The following is a 23,145-nucleotide window of genomic DNA, read 5'->3' as shown; positions in this document are numbered from 1 at the left end:
CACTTGCAAGCTGCATGGCCCCAGGCAAGCTACTCAGCTTCTCTGTGGCTCAGATTCCTTATCTATAAAATAAGAATATAATAGTGTCTACTCATAGGTCATAGTGAGGATTGAATAAGTTAATATGTGTCAGCCACTTATAAAACACCTTGGCACATAGTAAGTGCTTTACAGGTGGTGTTGTTATTATCTGAAAAAGAAAAGAACAGCAGAGAGGGTGACTGAAACCTCCGTCACTGAGTCTTCCCTTTTCCATAAGCAGCAGGAAGGCCAGAGAAGCAGGCCTCCATCCTTCCCTCCCTCCCTCCCAGGTACACCCCTCTGCAGAAGAGCAGCTGCAGATACCGCCCAGAGCTTGCTCCTTTCATTTCCACGATAGACTGTAGGGACAGACTCACCAGAGGCTATGCTGAGGTCAGATGCTCAGCTGGGAGCACCCAGACCCTGCAACTTGCTCCAAAGCAAATGATGCCAGCCAATCTGGGAGAAGATGCTCAGTGGCCATAGGCCATTGAAGAGGAGGATGGAGCAGTGGTTAGGGTAGGCAAGTCACCACAGAACACAATGGATGCAGTGTTGAAGCTCCACCCACCCTCATCTTGCCCTCCTCTGCACCTGTGGGTGACCCAGGGGGTGCCAGTTCTCTCGCTGAAAAGAGGACAGTGGTGGCTCTCACCATGTGTGAGAGATTAGGTGAGTCACTTACTAGACATGTCTTTCCTGCACATGGAGGCATCAGGCCCTGTCCCTGCCCTCATTTACAAAATTAAACATTCACTTTCATATGACCCCCAGTGGGTACAAGGATTTGTTCTTGGGTGATGAAAATATTCTGTCATTAGACAGTGCTGATGGTTACACAACTCTGTAAATACCCTAAAAACCACTGGATCATACATTTAAAGGGATACATTTTATGGCATGTGAATTCTATCTTACTAGAGTTGCTATTTTAAATAACAAAACCAGGTGGCCAGCCCACAGGCCACTGTTTGCCGACCTCTGGAAGAGCCCAACTAGCTCTCCCATTTTACGGTTGAGCAAAATGAGACCAAAGAGGAAGAAAACTAACATTTGCTGAACAGCAAGTATGTGCTGTGTTATGGGCATTTTTGTGTAAATTATCATACACAACATCTGGTTGTTTGGAACAAAAGCAATTCAATGAAAAACACATGTAAAACAAGTAGTAAGATGCCCTGGGCACAGTAGATGTTCAAATTGTCCTTTAACAGAAAAGGACAAAGAAAAGCAACAGCTGACCCAACGGTGGGTCTCTTGGCCATTATGCCATCTGTACGTAAAGGATGGACTTAAATATTTAACAGTGCGACTGCTTTTAAGAAAAGAAAAAAAAAAAGTTGGCACAGTCCACTAAGACATACAGAACTGGCTGTGTTTGGAGACATCCAAAGGAACTGGTTATGGCTGGAGAAGCTCAGAACATTCCAGCTACGGATGCAGCCAGGCTCTTAGTACTTTACCTAGAGAGCCCTCTGCACTGTCTGAAGAGACATCCACACTATTGCTCTAGGTAAGATAGTTCCACATGACAAAAAGATGTAGCCCTTGGACTCATCAAAGATGGGACAAATCCTTTCCCCTAAGACGATGCTCAACGCTCCAGCCTACCAACGTTTCATCAGCTGAGGTCAACAAAGGTTGATTTGTTGATTGATGCAAAACATCAATTGATTTGTTGATTGATGCAAAACATCCCTACCTTCAGTACTTGCTGAGAACCTGGAAGAAGGAGACCCAGATGGTAAACCCAGGGGTTTCCAGGGCAAGCTAGTCACACAACTCAGCCCGCGGGGGTGATTTCAGGACGTGCAATTCTGTACTATGGGGGTGGGGAGAGGAGGCGCTAAAAAGGAACCGCAAGACCTGCTTCACAGCTCAAGCACCAGCATTTAGGAAACAAGCTGCAGTTCCCCAGGTTTTAGAAAATGCAACAGTAAGAGCTATAGAAATGCTGACGAGGGGGACACACTGTCTTTGCCAAAAAGCCACAGAACTTTCTCTTTGCACTTCCAACTTCTGAACAAAGCATCATCAAGAAGAAAATACAGCTCCCCAGATCCCTATGGCAAAAAAAAAAAAAAAAAAAAGTGACCTCGGGAAATAAAAAAGCACATGTACGTGTGTGTTGGTGTGGGGAAGAGTGATTAGAATGAGGAAAAATGGGGAAAGCGTGGGTGCCAGACAGAGCTATATCAAGAAAGACTGTTCCTGGAACATGGGGCTCAAAGTGGGAAACATAATACTTTTTCATGTAGCAGTAACATTATGAATGTTGTTTTATATTCTACAGTATTATTAGAACTACAATCCAGCTACACAAAAAAATTAAAATGGCTTGGGAATGTATTTGGTAACAACCGCTAATTGACCACATTATTGCTCAACACTAGAAGGCAATTTGGGAATATGTATCAAATGCCTTAAAAAGTGCATGTCCTTTTGACCCAATATTCAACTTCCAGAAATTTAATCCCCAAATTTCCAGAATTCATGGTACATACATACAATGGAATATAATGCAGCCATTTTAAAAAATGAGTTAGAGTTATGTGTAATTAACCTGGAAATAAGTCCACAATATAATTAGTATAAGAAAGCATTAGAAAACGATATATGACATTTTATCATTTTTGTCCTAAATAATGATAAGTACACAAAGAAAAAAAAAAAAACTAGTGGGTTATAGACTTAATTGTTGCTACTTCAAAGAGATGAAATCACTGACTTTACCTTTCTACCTATGTACTTCTGTGTTGTCAGAATTTTTTTTTTTACAAAGTGTACATGGCTTTTCTATTTAGAAAAAAATGAAAATATTTCTCTTTTGATTATTTGATTAAGTCTCTAGTATACATATATACACACACACTATGTAAAATGAGCATCTACAACACATCATTCTACTAGCTGCAAAGTATGGCTATGCCATAATTTGTTTAAGTACTTCTCTATTGTGGATATTTAGATTGTTTCCAAATTTTTGCAAATATAAGCAGAACTTAGATGGAAATCCTTGTGGCTAAATATTTGCACGTATCTTTAATTATTTCTTTAGAATATATTCCTAGAAGTGAAATTTCAGGCTCAAGATGTGGGCACAATTAAGGACTTTTGACCCATATTGCAAAATTATCTCATAAAATGTCAGTGCCAATTTACCTTTTCAAGTACAGTGTGGAGGTAGCCTTTTCCCTTCACCCAGGCCTGAATATTACTATCTCTTTTCCAAGTTTGAACAATTTGGTAAGCAAAATGACACATCGTCATTTTTATTTGTATTTCTTTAATTACTAAGGAAAATATCATTCATAGTCACTTATTGGCTATTTGTTATTATTGTGTGACCTGCTTATTGATATCTCTTGCCCACTTTTCTACTAGGATCTTTTTCTTCCTGGTTTGTAAGAGTTTTTTGTCTAATATTAGCCTTTTGTCATTAAGGCTAATATACATCATTTGTCTTTTTGCTTTGTTTAAGGCATTTTTTATGTTCAGAAATTTTTAATTTATATATATTTTCTCAACAATAAAATCACTCAGAATTCCAAATTACTGACCTGTAAGTGGGCATTTGAAATATACCCCGTTGTACATATAGGGTCTTGTATACTAACTAGCTACTTCATCATATGTTCTCATATCTTTTCTGCATGTAAGCTCTTGAAGGCACAGACCGTTACATTTCTTGACTCCACCATAGCCAACCAGCTCACAACCCAGAACATAGCAGAGCTACAAAATGTCTGAGATGAAAAAATATTGTGTCTGGGACCTGCTTTGAAGCAATCCAGTTTGGGGTGGGAGATGAAAATAGGGTAAAGATGAAACAGAATCAGCCACATGTTAATCATTGTTGAATCTGGGTGACAGGTACATGGAGTTCATTATACTATTATTTCTACTTTTTTGTATGTTTGAAAATTTCCATAAGCAAAAGGATTTTTTTTTTAATGTTTGCTTGATTGATTGGTCAACAGCATCAGAGAGGGGACTTCTGGAATAACAATGGTTATGAAAATGAATTACATATGCATCAAGGACACTTCTGTAGCATAAAAAAGTCAAGAGCACAGGCCTTGAAATTAGGCAGTCCTGGGTACAAATCCTTAGTGACCTTGAACATGTTATTCAACCCCTCTGAAACTCAGTTTTCCAGTATAAATAAGGGTATTAATAACTACCTCAAAAGGTCCTAGTAGAGATTAATGGGTGTAAAACTCAGTGCCTGGTACCAAATAGCACTCAATAAAGAGTTGCCATCATTATTATTCAGTGCTGCATAAGCTTGACAAGCTCTAGCCAACATCCTGGTGGTGGTGATCCCATACCCTTCACTGCTGAAATCACTACTACGGCTCTGACTTCAGTTCATCATATTGGGCAGCAGAAAACAGCTTGGCAGAGGACTCGGTAGACCAGATGTCAGGAGTTACATTCCTGATACCCAGAAGAGAAAATAGATAGGACCACACCAAAGGACAAAACCAGTAGCTCCCAACCTTACTCAACAGGTCAGCAAAAAGCCTTAACTCCACATTCCAGTGACGCAACCAAGAACAGGAGTGATGAAGCCCTCACAACAGCAGGTCATTCACAACTTGGACCGAACCCTGGCATCACCTGGGAGCTTGAAATAATAACGATGTCTGGGTGCCTCTCCCAGAATTTGATTTAATGGTCTGAGATGTGGACTAGATATCAAGGTTTTTAAAAACCTAATGTTGTAATGTTTATCACTCTGCTGTGTGAGTTGGGTTGGGGGGTATCGAGGGAAGCGGTCAAGGGAAAACAAATTAGAGAACAGAGACCATTGCATCCCACATGAACTCCATTAAAGCCAACCCAGTCATGTGGTCCCAAGCCGTGTCCCATGCCAGACAAACCCAGTCCCATTAGGGTCCCCTCACTCCCTCCATAAATTCAAGAGGATGTTACTGAGTAATAATTCACAGGACTAAAATATGTTATTAACACCAGGATGCACGCATGTCAATATTCTCTCTGTTTTAAACAGCATTTAAATATTCCTCTGTTTTAAACAATATTAAAACAATGTATCTGCTCTCTGGGTTTTGGTCTTGAAAAAGAAACAAAAACAAAGAAGTCCACCTAAGAGACAGTGGAGGTTGGAGGAGGGAGAAAAGCACTTTTTTCTCCTAGCCTTTTGGCAGCCTGTCAGTACAATTGAAGCACACTCAAAGAGGCAGCCTCATTATGTGAAGTTATTGCAGTGCCTTTGATCAAGGGAAAAGGCACATCCATTTCAATCCCTGTAACGGGGACTGACCAGCTGTCCGGCTGCCTAGCTGCCCACCGGGGTGAGCCAGCCTCGAGCCTGCAGACACATGGCAGTGCTTAGTGTGTCAAACCCATGAGGGGGCTCTTCACTGTCTATCCACCCTTTGCTGCACTTTAGGGGCCCCCTCACTTAGCAATTCTGCCTGGACTAATCTGGAAGTTCCCCTCCCCGGCAAACACCACCTGGTCCAGCCTGGCCTCAGCGAAACAAAAGCTGGCCAGCGGCTGTCTGTCAGGAGGCAGCAAACGCTTCAGAACCAGGAGGGCAGGGGTCAACCGTTCTCATAAGTAACACACTCAGAATTACAGAGGTCTAGAGAAAGGGGGAGAAAGGATTCCGCCTCCTCCTTATTACCCCCGTCTCAGCCCCAAACTCAGCTGTGAGGGGTTTGATTTTCTCCCGCACACATGAATTCTCAGCACAAAGATCACCTGCACTCTTTTCAGTAGAAAAAATGATAAAGAATTGATGGGGGGGAAGGTTCAACAAAAGATTTTCTTTTCCTTAGGCGACATCATCTGTAACATCATGGGAAGATTTGAGCAGTAGAGCCGGAGTAGAAATGGGGCTAATAATGATGGTAATGACAGATATCCATATAGCATTTATGTGTTCCAAAGATTTTACATGTGTTAACTCATTTAATCCTCATCACAACCCCATGAGGTAAGCTACAGTAATACTCAATAATAGTAATAATAATAGTAACATGTAACACGTATTATATAATAATAATTATTACCACATAGAACGATAATGGAGATCACAGTCTCCATTTTTCACATAAGGATACCGCGACCCAGGGAAGTTCAGCGACGCGCCTGAGGTGGTGGGTGGATTCATGCCTAGTCTACCGCACTAGACTGCCTTCCTCTAGTCTCCACCTCAGAGCCTCCTTTATTTTTTTTTTCAATAGGCATTTTTATGTCTATAGAAAAGAAACAAAACAGTATAATATTCAAGTGAAAGGAGAGAACTTGATTAAACCTCTCAGAATGGAATTTTTAGTACATATTTGTTTCGTATATAGATATGAATTTTAATATTTTTATAAATTTCATCTAAAATTTTGCACCATACGTTTATTTTATGTATTATGATAGCTACACATTAAAGAGTCACATTTCTGGGAGAATTTTGAGATGGGGTGAAGTCACGATAAAATATGGGACGCTTCACGAATTTGCATGTCACGCCTGGCCATGCTCATCTTCTCTGTATCGTTCCAATTTTAGTACACGTGCTGCCGAAGCGAGCACTCAGAGCCTCCTTTAAAGCTGCCAGTTGAGAGAACAGCAAGAGCATTGAGGGCTTTGGAGCTGGAGCGATCTGAGCTGGACTCCCAGCTCCCGGGCCACTCTGCGTCCCGCTGTGGTCGCATCTTCGGTAAATGAGGACACTAACACCTACCTGGCAGGCCTGTGGTGAGACTTAAGTGAGAAAATGAAGAAAAGCACCTCTCACAGGGTGGGCAGCCAAGGTCAGCTTAACCCGGTGGTTCTCGATGCTGGCTGAACACTTTTTTTTTTTTTTCTTTTTTAAAACTCTACTTTATTGGTTGTCTTTTAATTTTATTTATAGATTATTATTATTTTTTAACATCTTTATTGGAGCATAATTGCTTTACAAAGGTGTGTTAATTTCTGCTTTATAACAAAGTGAACCAGCTATATGTATACATATATCCCCATATCTCCTCCCTCTTGCGTCTCCCTCCCACCCTCCCTATCCCACCCCTCTAGGTGGTCACAAAGCACCGAGCTCACCTCCCTGTGCTATGCGGCTGCTTCCCACTAGCTACCTATTTTACGTTTGGTAGTGTATATATGTCCATGCCACTCTCTCACTTCGTCCCCCTCCCCGTGTCCTCAAGTCCATTCCTCTAGTAGGTCTGCGTCTTTATTCCTGTCCTGCCCCTAGGTTCTCCATGACCTTTTTTTTTTTCTTAGATTCCATATATATGTGTTAGCATACGGTATTTGTTTTTCTCTTTCTGACTTACTTCACTCTGTATGATAGACTCTAGGTCCATCCACCTCACTACAAATAACTCAATTTCGTTTCTTTTTATGGCTAACTGGCTGAACACTTGAATCAGCGGGGAAACTTTAAAAACTACGGAGTCCCATTCCCGACCTCACCACCCCTCCCATTTCCACCTCCACCTGCCCTCGGTCTGAAATCAGCAATCCCCTGGGCCCAGCCCCGAAATGAAACCTGAAACCCAGCGGACCAGAGGCCAGCCTACAGCCTTCGCCCCAAGACTCAGGATTCCTGGGAAGCTGTGAAGGTCCTGCGGCCCCTGCTTCCAGCCCGCAGGTAGTATCCGGATGCCACTCCACTCCGCACAGGGAGTCTCGGCACCAGGCCCATCCCAAGCAAGTGCTGACCCACCCTTGTCCAGTGGTCCTCCCCACTTCCTTAGAGCCACCTCCGCCCCTAGACTGTGTCCCCACCTGCAGCCTGAAAGCTTTACCACCCCGTTGTCCCATGCTGCCCGTGTTTCAGTCTGTGCCCACTTCAAGATAGCCAGCATTACTCTTACACAAGCTCTAGCCAGCAGATCATACAGGATCAGAGGTAGGACTGCCTGAAAGGAAATTTTAGAATCTGAGTGCATGCACACACAAGCGTACATGCATGGACATGCAGACACCACACATGCACACAGATACCACATACCACACATCACACGCATACACCACACACACATACACAGGCACCCACATACACAGACAACCCCGCCCACACACGGAAACCACACAACACACACACATGCACACAATATCACACACCACACAACACACACATACACCATACGCACACACAGATACCCACACCCACAGGCAACCCCCTACCCACACACACAGAAACCACACAACACACAGACAGACACACAGATACCACACACCCACACATGCACTCACACTCCACAAACCCCAGACACTTTACACTCAAAGGGAGCAGAGCTTGGTTAGAGGTTTGGGGGCGGGAAGGAGGGGCATATAGAAGGGGTAGCAATAAACAGTGAAGGGAATACGGGGGTTGCCCATGGAAACTTGTGAGGATAAGAAAAAATAATCAGTCTACATTTGACAGAAGAGAAAAATGAAGACAGCCAGCAGGGAGGATGGGGACCAAGCAATGCCAGTTTCCTGGCTCGTACCTGCATGAGCCTTTCAGGACCCACTGCCAGCTGGCAAGGGATGGCATGGGGCCCAGGAGGGGGACGCCGGCCCCAGAAAGCAACATGGAGGGTGTCAGAGAGTCCTCAGCTGTTTCCAGAAAGCGAGGCTCTCAGGGCCCTCCTGCTCCCAGGCCCTTCCCCCCAGCCTCAGCCCAGGACCCAGGCCTGAGAGACGTGGCCAAGGCCTACCTGGGTAAAGGAGCCATCCTCGCTGCACTCGGGGACAAACACCGCCTCCTGGGGCTTCTTGGCTTGCTCGAGGGCCTGAGCCCGCTCCAGGCGACACTTGCTCTGGCCAGCGTCTAAAAGAGGGAGGAGTGCATTTGAGATTCACTTGGATCCCACACAGGAGCCATGGACAAAGCGGCTGCCGGTTCTAGAAATGCTGGGGAAAAAGCACTCTGCCATGCGGGGGGCCCACACACAGCCAGCTGGTTGTTCCAAGGGCACAAGGGCAGGGGCTGGTGAGTGCCACGTGGCCTCACCTTCTTCTTAGTGGCATTCTTAGAAAAGTAGGGTGGGGGGGGCTCATATTTATACCAAGGTCTGTTTATTCTTTTTCTCCCAAGTATCCTCAGGCCCTCCTAGGGAAAAAAATGTTCTACTTCTATTATTTTTCACTAGGTTTATTCAAAAACATGCAAGCCCAAGGAGTCTCAAAGATGTTTTGTAGTTCAAGAACTGCAAGCACTTTCTTTGGGAAATCAGAATTCTAGGGCAGCTGGCTTAGCCTCCCACAATTCCTATAATAGCTCTGATCAGTCAAGGGGTCACAAACTCAAATACCTACAGGGCGTAGGAAAGTGATATAAATTAGAGAAGGGGCTGGGCATGTGAAGAATGGCATTCAGCCTGGCAACACCATAGGGAGTGCTGAGGACTGTGGCAAACTGGAAAACGGGCTCCCCTTTAAAGGAGGTAGCTACTACTCAGCTCCAGCCACATGTTTGCCTTGAAGGAGGGAACTCAGACGTAACGTCACCAGAGCTTCCAATTTTTTATGGGAAGTACAAAAATCCAGACTTTCATGTTGAATTTCCCAATTTTTAAATGCTGTCTCAAATGTTTTAAACATTTTTAAACATGCGAGCAGACCAAACAAAATATATCTGTTGGCCAACAATGTGGAATCCCTATTTAGGAGCCAGCCATAATGTCTTGCCATTTTAAGCACCTCTACCAAAAAAATAATAATAATAAAAATTAAAAGCACTAGCCAAATAGCAGCACATCTCTCTAAGCCCTGGTGGCGGTGTTTAAAACCCAGAAAAGTACTCATCCTTCACTGGGCCAGTCCTCCTTCCCACATTGCCTGGTGGAAAGGACATGGGGAGAGGTTGGCAAGTGAAATGAACAGACTCATTCTGAGCTCTCCCTATGGGGAGCGCCCCGTGCAGGGAGCGTGGTGCTCAGGTATCTCTCCTCTGCTGGGCACGTGCACACTCACCTTTGCATCTACCTCGATGTACCACACCCAGGGCTGGGTCTCGGCACTTGGCTCGCTGGTACTCACACATGGACTCGTAGGACCTGCCGTCAGAGGCACAGATAGGTTTGGGTTGAGTCCTGGAGCAGTGGAGGTTGCACTGAGGGTCACGGTCACTTATGAGAAACTAGGTTGGAAAAAAAGTGAAAGGGTACAGAGGTTACTTTTGCAAGAAAAGTAAGGATGAGTCCATGACTTAAAATACTAGTTTGCCCTTGGGAAGCAAGTCCAGAATAAACCCAAAGTTATTAAACCCTAGAAGTGGTAGGAAACTAAGCAGCCACAAATTCTAACCAAGGAAGGCATCCTGTGCTCAGTAATTCACATACAGGATCTCATTAATCCTCAAAACCCTATGAAATAGGAACTACCTATTTTGTAGAGAAGGAAACTGAAGACCAGAGAGAGGTAACTTGCCCAGTTTTACACAGCTCTAAGTGGTGAATTTGAACCTAGATTGGTCAGAGGTCAAATCCAAGCTTTCACCATTGGGACAGTTGGTCTCCCGGTCCACGCTGATGGTCTCTGCACTTGGCTCTATTTGCGTACCTCCCCAAACGGGAACTCACTAGCAATCTCTACTTTCCACCTTTGGAAAGTTTTATTGATTAGAAAGTAGTACTGAGCCCCCAAATCTATCACCTTTCCATTCTGCCCACTGCGCTCTGGCAGAATACAAGTTAAGCAATCTTCTATGAGAAAGGAATTTCCTGATTTAACATATCATCATCATCAGATTGTGAAATGCTGAGTTAAACAGTTTTCTTTGCTGCAGGACTTCCCAGACACCTTTGGTACATTCCTATGCATTATGAATCTCCAAGAGGTATAGAAGATTAAAGATAGGTAGCTGCAAAGTATTTGCTACTCTTCCTGTCGAGCTGTGGAGTCTAATTCCCCTCCTTTGAATCTGGGCCAGCCTCAGTAACTTGCTTGACCAATAAAATGCTGTGGCAGTGATGTTTTGGGACTTTTGAGCAAGGTTACATGAAGCCTTGCAGTTTCTTCCTGGGCCTCTTGCAACACTCACTCTGGGGGAAACCAGCCACCATGTAAGAAGCCCAACAACACTGAGACTGCCATGCTAGGAGGAAGCCCAAGCTAACATGAGGCGAAACCAAGTGGAGAGAGAAATGCCCAACCAACACGGGCACAGAGACATGTGAGTGAGGAAGCCTTCAGATGAGTCTAACCTCAGCAATCATCTGACTGCAACTAACAGAGATGAAAAGGAGTAACTGCTTGAGAGACCCTGAGCAAGACCCACCCAGCTGAGCCCAGTCAACTCGCCAGAACTGTGAGAGTTAAGAAGTTGTTGTTTTAAGCCATTAAACTAAAACAATTTTTTTCTATTGAAGTACAGTTGATTTACAATGTTTCAGGGGTACAGCAAGCCATTAAGTTTTGAGTGGTTTGTTACACAGCAATAGATAACCAGATCAAGAGCATATACGATTATATATCTCCCAAACTTATTTGCCCATGAACCCCTTTCCCAGCGAACCCCTGTTAACAACTGCAGAATACAGCTGGAAAACAATAACTGGACAATATAATCCACACCTCACCCCTGCACAGGATCAACTTCCCTCTGGCTGACCCTGCTTAGAACCCTTGAGTGGTGCCCCTCTGTCCCTGGGGACTTTCACATGGTCTCCTAGCCTGGCAGATCTGACGCTGGGGCCCCTTCTCTGGCCTCAGCTCTTCCTGCTCTGTCCCCCCCTTGCTTGCTGCTGGTCGGGCACACTGGCCGACTTTCCAGTTCCCAAATGGGCTACATTTGCTCCTACCCCTGGGCCTTTAGACACACTGTTCCTTCTCCCTTTCCTCCCACCCCTACTCAGATTTGGGTTCATCTGGGAGGTTCTCCCTGACTCTCACAGGTGAGGACAGGTCCCCCTCTAATAACCTCTCACCCCACACTTTTCCTTCAGGGCTCTTAACACAGTTTGATGATGAATTGATTTGTGTGATTTGATTAGCAATGGAATCCCCCACTCTGAGCTCCAAGAAGACAAGGATTCTGTCTCTTCTGTCTGTGAATACATCTCCAGCATCCAGCACAATGCTGGGGCACTTGATTATTTGTGGGATGAACGCATCCCTGCAGCAGCCTTTTCCACACAGCACTACCACCAAACCAGCAGGTGTGATGTGACAGGTCTGGTCTCCCAGGCTCCTGCCACCACCGGGGATCACTGGGCCACTGCCCTACCCCACCCCCATCCCCCTTTCTAAGCTTTCCCCCTCCCTCCCACATTACACGGTGGGCAGAGGTGGGCCACAGCTTCTTGCCCTAGCTCCACTTCAGAACATAAGTTATCTCCGAGGCTGAGAGGTGGGTCTCTTCTCTCTCCATCCCCACCCCGGGCCCCTCTGCCACTACAACCCTCCAAGCCTCTGACCCACTGGGCACCAGGGAAAACTTGGGACCCAAAGGTCCAGCTGAATGACGCAGGCTTGGAAGCCCTGGCTGTGGGCACCTGGATGGGCACAGGACCCAGGTGGCTGCAACCAGCAAAGCTGGGCTAGAAGTCTCTCTTCTTCCCTCAGACTCATTCTTAATCTGTCTGCAGCCTAGAAATGCAGCCAGACCTGGCTCTGTAATTCTGCCTGGTGAGCAGCAGACGCCGGCCAGAGGGTGGGATCAGTGTTCTCATACCCTGGCTTGCAGGCCAACCAGTAGCCTCAAAGCTGTCCAAGAGCAGATCGAGACACTGCTGTCACGCTACTCTCTCCTGGTCCATGGAAGTCAGGGCTACTTACATGAAGTAAGACCCTGCTTTTAAGACCTATTGGTTAGTAATTTTGCCATGTCAATCCCCAGGAGCCAGGGAACAGCATGCCTTTTGTTCTCACGATCACACAAGGAGAGAAATATCTGTATCTTCTAACACCTGGGAAAATCAAGGAACTCATCCTTGGTCACAGAGGGATCTGGTTGCCAGACCTTAAGTCTGAAGAGTGATAATAATAAGTGCTGATAATTATATATCACTTACGATACGTTAACTAATTTAACCTTCACAATAGCCCTATGAGGCAGGGTACGTTAAGTGTGCATCAATGCTGAACTCGACACCCAGGGCCTGGCTCCAGAGCCACGCTTCTAACCACTACACCAAGCTGCCTTGAATTATTACAGAGTAACACTGCAAACAGAAACTCTGACCCAATTGCAAAATTGGATTCAGTTTGGGATTAGCAGATATGAACTACTATATAAAAAGTAAAAAAACAAGGTCCTACTGTATAGCACAGGGAACTATATTTAATACCTTGTAATAAACTATAGTGGAAAAACAAACAAACAAACAAACAAACAACTGGATTCCCAAGTCAAAAACTGTTTACCAAGAGCCTATTCCATGTGAGACACCAACTGCTGAAGATCCAGATAAGACAGCCCTGCCCTCCAGGCACTTTAAACCTACTGTGAGAAGCTCCTCATACAGCTTTGTTCACCTTCAAAAAAGAGGAATTGAGGAAGACACAGTTTCTTTTCAAACTCAAAGAGGTTGCCCTGTTGTCTCTTCGCAGCTCATGGGAGAGGGGAGCTGCAGGCATCCCCGTGGTGTTGAAGAACAGGCCATAAATTTGGTTTGGAAATGGTTTGCCCTGGGCCAACAGAGATGCCATGGCAGCTCTGCCAGAGACCAGCTTCACAACCAGGGGAACACTGCCTGGAGACAGACAGGTTAAAGGCAGCTTCAGAAGAAGCCCCACCTGTCCCCACACACAGAGATCCTTCCGGGCTTCAGACGAGCTCCCAGAAGGGTCCATCTAGAAATGACTGGCCCCCAAGGCCAAGTGAAAAAGTTCTGAAACAGTCCAGGACCATTGCTAAAGACCATCTCCAATCATCTGTGGTGACTCATTTTTATCTATTTTAGGAATCAAAAAAGACAATGAGTTCTATAAAATGGAGTTTTTTAATTTTTTTATTGAGGTATAGTTGATTTACCATTTTGAATAAGCTTCTGGTGTACAATCAGTGATACACAATTTTTAAAGATTATACTCCATTTACAGTTATTATAAAATATTGTCTATATTCCCTGTGCTGTACAATATAGCCTTATTTATAAGGCTATATTGTACAGCTTATTTATTTTATACATAGCTGTTTTTACCTCTTAATCCTTTACCCCTATCTTACCCCTATCCCCTTCCCTCTCCCCACTGGTAACCACTAGTTTGTTCTCTATATCTGTGAGTCTGTTTCTTTTTTGTTATATTCACTAGTCTGTTGTATTTTTTAGATTCCACATATAAGTGATGTCATACAGTATTTGTCTTTCTCTGCCTGACTTATTTCACTAAGTGTAATACCCTCCAAGTCCATCCATGCCGTTGCAAGTGGCAACATTTCATTCTTTTTTATGGCTGAGTAGTATTCCATTATATATATATATATATATACCACATCTTCTTTGTCCATTAATCCATTGATGGACACTTAGGTTGCTTCCATATCTTGGAATAACAGAATGACTATGCCGTATGCCGTAACAGGTTCACCCAAACCTCCAGGGACCCTAGGGCATTACTTGGGTCCACAAACACTGCTTGTTCAGCCATCCACTGATCCACTTTTATACTTAGCAAGCAAGCACTATGATGCCCCCTGCACTGCGAGGCATGGGAAGCAGAAAACAACCAGCATAGTCCTGCCCTCAACGAGCTTGCACTCTAGGGTGGAGAGAACAAGCAACCTGACACTGATCGTGCAGCAAGGGAACAGGATACCACAGGACCAAGAGAAGATTTCATTCTTGGGACTCTGCAATGCTACAAAGCCACAGAGTCCAAAAGAACTTTCTGCAATGATGAACATGTTCTATATCTGTGCCGTCCAATGTGGAAGCCACAAGCCACGTGTGGCTATGAAGCACTAAATCGTAGCTGATGCAACTGAAGAACTAAATCTTTAGTTGCATTTAATTTTAGTTAACTTAACTTTGCATGACCATATGTGGTTAGTGGTTGCCAGATTCAAGAGCACAGCTATTGTGGGGAGGGGTGGGGGGGGGGTGGGTAGAGAATGGCTCACCCTCACTGGAGTTTCTCCTAGTTGAGCCAAGCTACGACGGACTGGACCAAGAAGCAGATCCTGAAATAATATCTGCATTTGGAAACTGGACATGAAATCATGAATTCATTATTATGGGTTTCAACAGCAGAACATCCCAGGAGTTCAACACAGTCCATCTGAAGTCACAAAGGCAGATTTTTCTTCTCTTCTGAAGGAGACAAGAGGGACTGGCTGCAAGTCCCCAGGACCTCCGGTGGCTGGGTCAGTTCTCTCGGCCCACAGACAAAGCTTGAAGAGTCTGAGTCACCCTGCTGGAACTGAACCCCCGGGCCACAGAAGTCTGTTGTGGGCTCAAGAGCAACCAGGGTTGGTGGAAATTTTTGGTGTTGGGCAGAGGCAAGCTGTCTCCCCGACGAGGCAAACGCTAAACCATTTCCCTCTGGGGAGGAAATAGTATTTTCATAAAAATCCTCACATCCATTCCCTTCCTTCTTCCTCACCAAAAGACAACAAAAACAAAATAATTATGTTAAGTATGATTGTGTAATACAGAAACCAAACAAAAGAGGCGGGGACAATTGTGCATTTGCAAACAGCTCCTACTCCCTCTCTCTCTCCTTGGGGAGTGAGCGATTCCAAAGCAAACACACAGCATTTTGTGTTCTGCTCACATTTGTAAAGTAGGACAAGCACTTGAAATACATAAACACAATCCATCCTTCCTATTGGAAAAGTAAGCTGCCGATGGGGGCTGTGTTCACCAGACGAGATGAGTAAATGAAATCAATGTTAGACCAACAGTCCCTTCTGTCTGAAATGCACACACGCTGCTCCTTGCCCTCAGTTTCCAGAAGAGTAGAATGTAAACCCTGCCACAGCTTTTGCTCAGGGCGACCACTCCAGTACCACAAGCTGTGTTAGGTTTGACAGACCGCCAAGTTTCCATGACAATAGAGGGAACAACAGAGGCAGCCTAAGGTTCCATCTGGGAGGAGATGTTCAATTCTTTATAATAGGGAGTTGGTTTCACAGCCTTAACTTCCACCTGTACCATGCTGATTTCACCAGCATCTAAAATTCTAAAAAGGCATCTTGCTGGAAACATGCCTATATCTATATTTTTCCCAGGAATAGAAGAGGGGGCAGGAACTGTACTCTACAACCAGGGCAATGGTTTGGAAGTGTGATGTCCAAAAGTTGGAGGAGCAAGTGGCATTCCCCTTTATGATATCAGACTAAAACTCACAGGCCAAACTCAAATAATTTGAGGTTTTTTAAAATAAATTCATTTGTAACACAGCTTCGGCTACTCACTTTTAACTTTTTTGTTTCACTCATCCATTGCTGGAAAACAAACCACCCCCAGACTTAGTGGCTTCAAACTATTCATCATTTCTCTCAATTCTATGGGTTGGCTGGGCTCAGCTGGGAGGTTCTTCTGCTCCACATGGTTTCAGCTGAGATAACACACAGGCTGCATTCAGCTGGGAGCTTGGCTGGGGCTGGAACATACACTGTGACTTCACGCACTGGTGCCTAGTTGGAGCGGCTGAAGTGGCAGGGAGCCGGCTGGGCCTCTCTCTCCAGCGGGTTTTCTTCTTTTATCCATGATGACTTCATTCAATCCTAAATCTCTTGTATAGATGTTTGACTTTTTGCCACCAAACTTTCTCCCAAGTTCCAATTCCACACCGCCACTGAACTCATCATCATAAGAAGCAAATGCTTTCATGTTTTAAACACTACTGTTAACTTCGTTGGCGCTCCTGCTGCCTTGTGTTCATATGTCTATCAAAACCCTTGATATACTTCATTATCATTTATGTATGTACATGTCTAGAAAAGACTGTGTCTTATTCTTCTTTATATACACAGGGCCTAACCCAGTGCCTAATCCAATGCAGTTGTTCAATACATGTTTGAAGAATGAATGGGTGAATATCAAACCTTACCTAAAAGATATCCTTTTTCTATTACTTACTATAAAAAGAGATACTCTTTGTCCAACCACCACCAAAAGCTTAACGCTCTCAAATGCATAGAATAATGGAAGCTGTTGGTTCCTTTTTTTTTCTTTTAAGAAAAATCTATCAGATAAAGAAATCCATACATTAACCATTGGATTTTCCCCTTGAATTTAAGGAAAGGAAAAAAACATCCCTGAGTCACTGAAGAGAACGTAGCTGAGCAGCTGAGACAGTATCCATATACCCACAGTATCATCATAAGATATCATCAGTAATTGTCCCTAGAATTCATTCCCAGTGAAACTGGCCTTAGCCTGAGAATTTTCCTCACAAAGCCTTGGAAGGCTTTCTACCACCCTGCAGATAAGTCATGTCACCCATAAGTCTGGCAGTCATCTGAGATGCCCAAGGTTGCTAAGCCTGAAATGAGTTATGTTAAGGCAGGAAACTGACAATTTAACAGCCAATGTGATTAGCACTCTGGTTTTTCTGAGCTACCATATGCATGTACTTGAGTAAGAACAACAGCCAGATTCATTTATAAATCATGTTTTTGACACCCTGAATTTATTTTTTCCATAAAATCAATGTTGTAAATAATGGTGAGTGTCCCAACCCAATCTGCTAATGTCTACTTGGAGGGAAGAGAAGGAGAAGGAGCCCAACCCGTGTGCCTGCTGAGTAGGTAACAGGCACGGTCAAGGCCCCCAGTGCCAGCCCCCTGAACTGGGTAGAAATCCTTGGCCCCCTTGTGCTGCTCCTTCCTGCCTCGGGACTTGGCACGTGTGGGCCCTTTTCCCTGGACTGTGCTTCCACCTCATAAACTCCAATTCATCCTTCCAGTCTCACTGCAAATGCTGCTTCCTCAGGGCATTTGACTTCTCTGGTAAGTCAGGACCCGGTGATAAGCCTCCACACACCCTGCACTTTCCACTGTGGCCTGGGTCACGATTGTAATTAAATAACCAACTATTTAGTTATATGTTTCTTGCCCCTCCTCCCCACTAAGCTGAAAGCTCCCTGCAGGCAGGAACCGCAATCTGCTGGGTGTCACCCTGCTGGATCCCCAGTGCCCAGCAGGGGCCTCGCCCAATAGATGCAATAAATATTATTGATCGAATGAATGAAGAGTAAACTGAGGCTCGGCCAGGTTGAGCTAGTAAGTGGTAGAACACGCCTCTAAGTCTGACTCAGTGGTCCAGATTCTTTCTGCTACACCTCACTGCCTCCTTCAAGGCCGGATGGCGAGCGCTGAGCCCCGGAGGGTGGTGCTGGGGGCGGTCTGTTGTTAGCTCTGGCATCAGCGGCTGGGGTCTTGGTGGCGGCCCCTCCGGTGGACAGGAGAGGAGGAGAACCCGGCAAGCAAAGGGAGCTTTCCTCAAGGAGGGATTCTTTTATTCCCCGTTATGTTTGTAAGTCCAAGTCCAGCTCAAGTTTTTAGAACTCAGGCACTAAATAGCATTTCTGGGAGGTAAATCTGCTCTTGAAACGGGGAATAGCAGTGCCTGGAACAAAAAGTCGAGAACCACATTCCAGACGTCTAGCTGCAGCTCGGCCGCTCACTCTCCAATCAGGCACCGTCCGCCTCCCGTCACCGGACTCACCGTCCTCACAACCAGACTTTGGCCTTTTTCTCCGAGGTCCGCGTCTTTGGGAACCAGGAGCCGTTTCACATGAGAACATCACTCAGCCACCCTCTGTCTAATCCATCATCTGCCCTGAAAATCCACATCCCCATCTCTGCCAGCTCGCTCTCACCCTTCCCTGACCCCAGAGCCACTGCATTTACACAGGTGCAAAGGAGGGCCTCGATCAGGGCCGGCCTCAGAGTGGGGCTCCCGGAGATGGAGGAGGGGAGATAAGGGAGGTCAAAGGGAAGGGGAGGTCTGCAGTGTCGGCGGCGTCTGCTCTTCTTCTCCACACCTCCACGAGCGAGGCCTGACAACAGCACGCCCGATTAAAGGGCTTTTCACGCTGCTGAGGGAAAGCAGACGTCCCCCTCCAGCTGTTTGGCAGCTGGAACTACTTCTGTTGCTTTAGCCAGGAGAGGCCTGACCCCTGTCACCCCAGCCCCACCCCCTCCCCAAGGGAGGAATTTCGTGGTCACCCCAGCCTCTCCACCCAGTTTCCCTCCTCCACTGCGCCCCCCACGGTACAGGGATGATGGAGCAGGACCCAGGGGACAAGGCTGTCTTACACCAGGTGCCATTGCGGGGGACGGGTGGGGGAGGGTCAGTGGGTTGGACATAGCAGCTGGGACCCTGGATCGAAAGAGGCACTAACAAGGCTGCAAAGGTAAAGCTTCTAACTCACACAGCCCCCGTCCACACCCCCAAACCATGCCCCATGCCAGCCTATTAGAAAGGCGGGCACAGATCAAGTGTGGGTTAGGGCCCAGGTCATCAGATTTCCAAAAAATGAAGCATTCTTCCAAGTGAAAGGAGCCAGACTCAGAAAGCTACATACTGTCTGAGTCCATTTATGTGACATTCTGGAAAAGGCAAAACTATACGGATAGAAATCAGATCTGTGATGGCCGGGGATTGGAGGTAGGGGGAGGAGTATGAGAGAATGGGAGAGGTGGAAGTAGTCTCTATCTTGATTACGGTGGTGGTGACGCAACTACATAAATTTGTTAAAAACCATCAAAGTGTACACCTAAAAAAGGTGAAGTGTACTGCGTATAAATCCTATCTCAATAAACAAAAAAAGAGAAAAGCACAAAACTAAAGAAAAACATCAGACCTCCCATAGGCACACAAAGAGGTTTCTGGAGATTTCTCTTCCCACCCCCTTCAATGACCAGGCATCAGGCTAGGTGCATTGGGGGTTATGAAAATAAACAAGAACAAAGGCCCTGCCCCCAAAAGTTGATCCAGTTGCCAAGACGGACATGTGTACAGCTAACTCCATCAGGACATCATTTTCAAAACCAGCAACCAGGAAGCAAAGCCTAAGTCACAAACAGACAAAAGGTTAGACTATTTGAAAATGGGATGCCAGGAAGTCCAAGATGTGAGATGGCTAACTCTTTAAGAGAGAGAGGAGAGGAGAGGAGAGGAGAGGAGAGGAAGGAAAAAGAGGCATCCATTCAGCAAAGAATAACTGAGCACCTATGCTGAGTGTTGGGGACAGAGCAGCGGGCCCCATGTTCTGAGGGGTCAGAGTGAGAGGTTAATGCAGACCTCAAGGATGCAGGAGGATTTCTCAGAAAAGGGGCCATGACTGGGTCGTAAAGGATTTCGACAAGCAGGAAGGGTTGTTAAGGGCATTCTAAGCAACAGCAACAGGTACACAAAAGTAAAGAACCAAATTCAAAAGGTAGTTTTGAAATGACCATTTATGGAAGACATAAGTCTTTAGGGCCAGGTTCGGGGTGAGATCATGGAGGGTCTTAAAACTCCCATTTGTCTTTTTTTTCCTTAAAGAATTGGAAGCCAGTGAAAAAAGTAAAAGACAAGATCAGACGTGAGCTTTAGAAACCTCTGGCAGGGATGTGAAAGACAACAGAGAGACTGATTAGGGGGTTACTATAGCTGAACATAAAGGCAGGAGGAATTTCGAGAAGAGGGGGCATACATGAGCCAAGGAAGTGGCTGAGTGAGACAACTGGATGAGATAAAAGCACCAAGAACCAAATAGCTGTCTGTGGGGAGTAGGATTGCTGCCCGGTGGAGACGGTCTGTGCTCTCCATCAGAGCCCGGAGGGACTTCCGCGAGGCTAGGAAGGGAAAGGGTGGGGGGGGCAGGGGGATGCCACAAGCATGCGTGTCGGCAAGGAAGAAGGAGACTCGGAGAACAGGTAGAGATGAAAGTATTTCTTTGAACGAGTGGAATCCCTTAGCTTAAAAACCGTTTAGGTTTTAGCCCTCCTGGATCACCGACAGGGCGACAAGTCTTCTGATCAGAGGCACAAAGCATTTATTTTTGTTTCCTGCTTGCAAGACCCCGGTCACTAAATTCTAGCCAATGGAACTCAGGAAGCGAGGGCATAGAGAAAGTCACTCGCCCATCCCTCAAACTCTGCCACCAGTGTAAATAAAAACACCTTGCTCTCCAAATCAAATAAACAGAGGGCTCTCCAGGACCCAGGTGTTTTTTTTCAGTTCTCTCAGCCCATTAGCCCCGGAAAGAAATAAAGGTTACGTTGATGGTATTAACAAGGAACAACAAAGTGGTCTTGTACTCAGGGTGCATCCAGGAGATGGTGGATTACAAGAGAGAACTCAGACTTGGGATGCAAAGCAAAGAGGACAGCGAAGGTGTTCTTAAGTACCTGTTTTGTTCTAAGCGCCAATTCATCCCAATGACACACATGTCTGGCAGTCGGCGTTTGCTAAATTAGCACTCTCTCTCTACCTGGCAAGAGCAATTTATTCCACCAAGGCTAGTGGCTCCTTATGAGGTTATCCTTGGACACTCCCACAGGCTCTGCCCAGGGACATGCTTCAAGTTTCCAGTGGGTATTACTAAGAACGGAACTATCTCACACATCACTGAACATCCTGGCTAGTGGCAATGGGGCCCAGACACGACTCCTGCACATCCTGGCCCTGCCCCACCATACTCGGTCCCACCCTCACTAGTAGCATTTTATGCCTTGTGATGTGTGACATTTGTTTTACAACCAGGGGAATGAGTAAGGAGATTGGTCAGGACTGGGGGTAATGACTGTGGTGGGAGATGACTGGGGTTGGTCCTGATCCAGCTGGGTGCTGGGCAGTGACTGAGACCCTCTGGCTGGAAGGACAAGGTCCCCAAACAGAACTGTTTTCACAGGAGGCTTGGTGAGATTCTGGGAAAAGTAGGAGGTGCAGAATCTGAAAAGGGTGTTCAAGAGGTACAGTATCACTTTGAGAGATTCTAGGCATACACAGAGCTATTTCAGGGCCTAGGTGACAGAGAGACACAGAAATGAGGCAGGACCTTTCCCCCATCTCTGCCTGAAACCCAGCCCTGCTCTGGCAACTGAATCAACAGCTTTGGCAGCAGCTGGAGATAGTTTCACTGGCACAGACTCGGGCGTTCTCATGATGGGCATTGTCAGCAATGAGGTTCCTTTGGGCAAAGGGTAAAATTATGACTAGTTTGTGGAAATATGTAAAGCACCCCAAAGAAGGGACTGAGAGGAATTGCCGTTTGAGTAGATGGGGGTCTTGTAGTCACTGCAATTTGGGAGTGAAGGTCACTGCGGCACCATTTTGTCCTCAACAGACAGAAGAGACCTGGAAATACCAGTTCCAAGAAAGATGCTAGCAGGAGTGCAGGCCCGCTTAGCAGGCTGCAGAAGTGAAAACAAGCAGCCTGAACTTAAGGAGAATTTGCAAAGGCCAGTTGAGCATCCAGAAATCCATTTTCCAAAATGGCAACATTGGATACGGTTGTCAGGCTCCCAGGCTGCTCAACAAAATGCCTCAGTAACTCGTTATGTGGCTAAAATAAAGCGACTAACACGCAGCCCAGAACAGAGGGGTGGGAGTTGGATAGTCCCCCAAATGAAAGGGCTGGTCAGCTGAACCTGTTCGTGAGCTAAGACCTGAGTGTGTCCACTGTACGGACACACGCACATGTGTGTGCACACACTCACACACTTACTAAGAGCCCTTAGCAAGTAATCTTTTGTGGGGCGCAACTACCACCTCTGGTTCCAGAGCGCAGGGTCAAGAACGTTAGGGGAGAAAGCTGCGAGCTAAGTTACTCGCAAAAGCAATGACTCTGGAAGTCTCTGTTTTCCTCTCCTTGTGGATTTGCTCTGCGCTGTCAGCTGTAAGTCCTTCAACACCACAAAACGTTCCCCAATGGAGGGGAATGGACACTGTTTAGGGAACCCCACAGCACCCAGAGAGGTCACGATCAGACACTCCTGGTCCCCTCCCCCTGACAACGGGCGACTTGTGCAGGTGACCCCCAACCAGCGTGCTTCATGTCCACGCCCCTCGCACCCAGAGCCCGCAGCATCCTGAGTGGTGGAGAGGCCCCAGAGCCCCCTTGGGGACTGAACCCCTTAACCGGAAAAACAGACTCTCGGCCGCGTTCCCTTCCTCATCTTGCTCGAGGGCCACCTTCAGCCCTCACCATCCACCACCTGGGATTCTCGATGCTGCTGCTGTTAGCTTTCTGCCCTTAGAAGATATTTGTCCACTTGCT

The 23,145-nt window shown here is 46.0% G+C and overlaps 1 protein-coding gene and 1 pseudogene across 3 annotated transcripts in view; both read right to left on the bottom strand.

The window, feature by feature from the left end:
• SMOC1 (SPARC related modular calcium binding 1) overlaps nucleotides 1-23,145 on the bottom strand; it is a 154,967-nt gene that overhangs the window by 79,210 nt on the left and 52,612 nt on the right. For all 3 annotated transcript variants that reach the window (XM_057543731.1, XM_057543732.1, XM_057543733.1), the window contains exons 2-3: nucleotides 9,958-10,123; nucleotides 8,700-8,812 (exon numbers count right to left, since the gene is read on the bottom strand). In XM_057543731.1, coding sequence (XP_057399714.1) covers nucleotides 8,700-8,812; nucleotides 9,958-10,123 — 279 coding nt within the window. The remainder of the gene's footprint in view (nucleotides 1-8,699; nucleotides 8,813-9,957; nucleotides 10,124-23,145) is intronic.
• LOC114238189 (U6 spliceosomal RNA) lies at nucleotides 6,483-6,582 on the bottom strand (annotated as a pseudogene).

Source organism: Balaenoptera acutorostrata, chromosome 3, assembly GCF_949987535.1.
Source record: "Balaenoptera acutorostrata chromosome 3, mBalAcu1.1, whole genome shotgun sequence".
NCBI classification, from domain to species: Eukaryota; Metazoa; Chordata; class Mammalia; order Artiodactyla; family Balaenopteridae; genus Balaenoptera; species Balaenoptera acutorostrata.
The sequence above is the reverse complement of the archived record's forward strand: the minus strand, read 5'-3'. Positions and strand labels throughout refer to the sequence as shown.